The sequence below is a fragment of the Macadamia integrifolia genome, chromosome 2, assembly GCF_013358625.1.
Source record: "Macadamia integrifolia cultivar HAES 741 chromosome 2, SCU_Mint_v3, whole genome shotgun sequence".
NCBI lineage: Eukaryota > Viridiplantae > Streptophyta > Magnoliopsida > Proteales > Proteaceae > Macadamia > Macadamia integrifolia.
Genome location: NC_056558.1, coordinates 36,699,006 through 36,704,185, shown reverse-complemented (window position 1 = coordinate 36,704,185; position 5,180 = coordinate 36,699,006). Strand labels below are relative to the sequence as shown.

Here is a 5,180-nt window from a genome sequence, read left to right as displayed (position 1 = left end):
TTTTTTTTATAGAAGTTGTAGATTAAATGTTTTTAAAGAACATATAAAAAATCAACAAAGTGTGGATCAATATATTTGAGTATATCTAAGAAATTAAAAAAAAAAAATTGAAACCCTCACTTTTTTGGGGAAAAAATGTGGGTTTCATTTAAAATCATGTATTTAGTAATTATAAGTTATGACATTATTTTTAAGAGTTGAATGAACTAAATTTTCTAAAAAAAAAAAATTGGGGGATTTTTCTTTTTTTTTTTTAAATTAATTTCGGAGTAAAAAAATTTAAAAAATATATTTTTTTGAGAAAAATAAAAAATATATTTTTTTGAGAAAAATAAAAAATTTCCATGGAAGTTGTAGAACACTTGTTTTTACATAACATATAAAAAATCTAAACATTTTTAACCATTGAGCATGAGTAGATCTAAGAAATTTGAAAAAAATTGAAACTTTCATTTTCTCTTGAAAAAAGTTTGTTAATCCTTATAAATCCAATGATTTCATGTAATAATGATGCACAAAATGTGATTCTAAGTATGATGAACCTTAGATTTATAAAAAAAAATTGAAAATCTAAGGTTAAAGTTGAAAAAAGTGAGTAAAGATTCAAGAACTTACTATTCAAATGTTTCAACTTTCAAGTTCAAGCCTTCAAAGTTCTTCTTAGACTATGTTTCTTTCATTCTTTGAACCATCCACTTCCACAATGTTTCTTTCAATCTACCATTTGAGTCTCCAAAAATGTGTGTTAATCAAAGGGGAAGAAAGAAGCAAAATATAGAAAATTGTTGGTGAGAGTGTGAAGTGTTTGTTTCAAACAACAAAAAATTCTCACTTAAGTAGAATATCGTATGTATCGGTATCGATACGGTACGGCACGATATGATACATACGATACGCCGATATACAAAAAGAAGCCCAAAATTCTCCGTAGCGTATCGATATGTATCGTACCGATGCCTACCAATACAGATATGTATCAATCGATACGACATGATACGCACCGATATTTAAAACCATGCATAGCCTAAAGGAAAATATAAGGAGGAGTTGCTCTCTAATGTTAATTTTACCGGCAAAACAGTAACTTCATGTTAAAATAAAACAACACGTCAGATACAACTTCAGCTGTCACCTCCACCGAAGTTCTAGAAACAGGTATCATTATGTATAACAAACGCATTTTTGTTTCTTTTTTAACCCAGAAATAAAATTTATTATGCATTATTAAATGTGTTTATTTGTCTAAAAATTTGTCCCAAAAATATAAATACCACATTTTCAGAATAGAAACATAGCTCCAAAACAGGAGTGTCATCATACAGGGCCGATTTCTAACCACACGACCAGAAAAATGAAACTTTTGTGCTGATGCAAACAAAACAATATTGGATATTAAGTGAAGGGACATAAACCCCCCACCGAACCTTTGAAAGATGAGAACTAGGATGAAACTTTGAAAATAGTAGCTACTGATCACTCAGAATTAATTTCATAAACCCCACACCTAACCTTTGAGAGATTGGACTAGGATGAAACTATGAAAGTAGTGGATACTCTGGGTGTCACATACATGTGGAAATCTTTTTGAGTTCCTTCCACTAGTGGCAGACTTTTATTGCCACTTCATTGGTACTTAAATGGATTGAATAAGAAGAAGAAAATGAAGAAAGAAGAAGAAGCATTTTAGAGGGTTGAAGGCTTTCCACCAAGTGAAACCAAAACAAGAGTTCTTAGTGAGAATTTAGTTGGAAAGAAAAAGCCCAAAGAAGAATATAGAATTCTATATTTGGGTTTTTCAGGGGAACTTCAAACTAAGCCATGATGAAGACAGAAGAATCAGAAGAGAAGAAAGAGATTGAGAGATGGGATTCAGCGGAAGAGCAGCTAGAGGAAGCAGGAGGGGAAGAAGAGGAGTGGAAGAGAATCCCACCATGGAATAAGCAGATAACAGCACGTGGGCTAATAGCAAGCTTGTTGATAGGATCTCTCTACAGCATCATATCAATGAAGCTTGTCCTCTCCACAGGTCTGGTTCCAAACCTCAATGTTTCTGCAGCTCTTTTGGCCTTTATATCAGTCAGGGGATGGACGAAGATGCTTCACAAGGGTGGATTTGTCTCTACTCCCTTTACACGCCAAGAGAATACTATTATCCAGACCTGTGCAGTTTCTTGTTATACCATGTCTATGGCAGGTTTAATTTCATCTTCTTCTTGTATTTTCTCGTCCATTGTCTCCAATTTTGAAGCCCTAATTTTAAATATCTTTGGTGCAGGTGGGTTTGGCTCATACTTGTTGGGATTGAACAAGAAGACATACGAACTTGCAGGGGTTAATACAGAAGGTAACACTCAGGGAAGCTACAAGGAACCCGCCATTGGATGGATTACTGGTTATCTTTTTGTTTCTTCCTTCATTGGTGTCTTCGCCTTGGTTCCTCTTAGAAAGGTATGGTTTCTCTTGTTATATTGCCTTCTAGTGAGAGCATAACTTTATTTTCTTACGCAGAACCACCGTAGTCTCAGGCCATTGAGCTACTTCTAACATTCCATTTTTGTAAACTTTAAATTTGATTTCACAGACCATGATAATCGACTACAAATTAACTTATCCTAGCGGCACAGCAACTGCAGTTCTTATTAATGGTTTTCATACTCCGACGGGTGATAAGATTGCCAAGTACTCATTTCCTTTACCAATAACTTTTCTTACAGAGTTAAAATCCATACAAGTAGACCTGATACAGAGTTTTGAAACTTGACACAGGGAACAAGTCCGTGGGTTCTTAAAGTTTTTTTCAATCAGTTTCATTTGGGGTTTCTTTCAATGGTTTTACTCCGGAGGAGGAGAGCAAAAATGTGGATTTTTACAGTTCCCCACTTTTGGGTTGCAAGCTTGGAAGCAAACGTATGCGAATTATTCATGTCCTTATAACAATATTACCAACAATTCTCCTTGTAGTTTTATTTGATCTCATCTTAATTGAAATTTTCTTTTGAGCTTTGCAGATTCTACTTCAATTTCGACATGACTTATGTTGGAGCAGGAATGATTTGTTCTCATCTTGTGAATTTGTCTATGCTTCTGGGGGCTGTGCTTTCATGGGGCATAATGTGGCCATTGATGAGTAGACTTAAAGGAGATTGGTATCCTGAAACTATACCTGAAACTAGTATGAAGAGTCTGGACGGCTACAAGGTTCAGCAAGATCTTGAAACTTTTCCCAATATTCTATCAGTTCTCAGCACAAATGCTTTTGCTAATGTAATAATTTAGAAACTACTAAACCTTAACCTTTTTTTCATTCATCTCATGTGTTGGTGGAATAGGTTTTCATTGCAATGGCTCTTATATTAGGAGATGGGCTCTACAACTTTATCAAGATAATGTATACTATCGGTAGAAACATTTGTGCGGGATTGAATAAGAAGAAACTTGATGGAGGTAAAACAGATCCAAATAGAACTTTGAATGATCCTGTTAGTTCATTGTGAATTCCTCCCTTGTAGCTTTGAGTAAGAAGACCTTGGCTTAGTCCTTCCCTACAGTTTTAGTAACTTATTTGTTTATGTTGGGAGTTTAATTCCACACTGGCTGATAATTAGCCTACAGCTCCCTTATATACCTGGGAGTCCCTCCACTTACCAGTATGAACTTTTGGGGTGGAAACTTTACCATTACGGTATTAATTGTTTAGAGTTTTCTGATGGCAGAACATGAGAATCAAGGGGTTGATATTCGAAAGAACGAATTCTTCATGAGAGAGAAGATTCCAGTATGGCTATCATGTGCAGGATACATCTTCTTCTCTATTGTTTCTGTCATTGTGATCCCGATGATGTTCCCCCAACTGAAGTGGTATTTCGTCGTTGTGGCCTATGTTATTGCTCCATCTTTATGCTTCTGCAACGCTTATGGCACTGGTCTAACAGACATGAACATGTCTTACAACTATGGAAAAGTAGCCCTCTTTGTGATTGCTTCATTAGTAGGGAAAGACTCCGGCGCAGTTGCTGCACTTGTTGGATGTGGTTTGATCAAAGCTGTGGCCCAGACCTCTGCTGATTTAATGCATGATTTTAAAACAGGACATCTCACTCTCACATCCCCTCGATCGATGATACTGAGTCAGCTTATTGGAACAGCCATAGGCTGCATTGTAGGTCCTCTTTCATTCTTTCTCTACTACAAGACCTTCGATATCGGCAACCCAAATGGAGAATTCAAAGCTCCATTTGCACTAATTTACAGGAACATGGCAATCCTGGGTGTCCAAGGCTTCTCTGCATTGCCCCAACATTGTTTGCAGCTATGTTATGGCTTCTTTGCCTTTGCAGTAGGGGCCAACATTGTTAGGGACCTTTCCCCACCCAAGATTGGTAAATTGGTGCCAATACCAATGGCCATGGCGGCGCCTTTTATCATCGGAGCCTACTTTGCGATTGATATGTGCGTTGGGAGCTTGGTTGTGTATGTGTGGCATAAGACCAACAATAAGAAGGCTAGTATTCTGGTTCCAGCAGTTGCATCAGGCTTGTTATGCGGGGATGGGCTATGGATCCTCCCTTCAGCCCTACTTGCTTTGGCAAAGGTTAATCCTCCTATGTGTATGGCATTCTTGCCTTTCCCAAAGTGATTTTTTTTTTTTGCTAAAGATCAGAAAAGAATATATTACAAATAAAAGGAAGAAAGATGGTAGCTAGGTATGAGATTCTGAGTCTGTTATATATAATACTGCAGAACACTATTGTTGTATCAAGCTAAGTGATATTGATCAGAAACTGATTGTGAATGGGCTCATGTTTATGGATTGCCAACCCACACTGAGCTTCATTGCTAATTTTCTTTGAATTCACTGAACTTTCATGTCATTTAAATGGAGTTAGATATTTACGTTCGTCACAATCTATACTGTAAACACATTATGTGATATTATTGAGTGGAGAGAATTTAACATAACCGTTTCATAATTTAAAATGGATTAGTTATTACCATTTATGGGTGTACTTATTAGTAAATAAAACTGTGATGGCTTATATTGAGACTTTCCAGAAATTACTTTTATTTACAGAGGCTAAGTCTAACTCAGATAGGTAAACAATAATTGGATCATCCAATAATATCACAGTATTATTTTTGGCACTTGATCTCTTTACAAATTAGGATTCCCAATCTATAAA

The 5,180-nt window shown here is 36.0% G+C and overlaps 1 protein-coding gene across 1 annotated transcript; it reads left to right on the top strand.

The window, feature by feature from the left end:
- Positions 1-1,427: 1,427 nt before the first annotated feature.
- On the top strand, positions 1,428-4,851 carry LOC122088912 (metal-nicotianamine transporter YSL2-like). Its single transcript, XM_042658291.1, has 7 exons — positions 1,428-2,194; positions 2,276-2,448; positions 2,582-2,679; positions 2,767-2,907; positions 3,009-3,198; positions 3,330-3,444; positions 3,714-4,851. Exons 1-7 carry the CDS (start codon positions 1,819-1,821, stop codon positions 4,634-4,636), a joined length of 2,016 nt encoding a protein of 671 aa, XP_042514225.1. The 5' UTR covers positions 1,428-1,818; the 3' UTR covers positions 4,637-4,851.
- Positions 4,852-5,180: the final 329 nt, after the last annotated feature.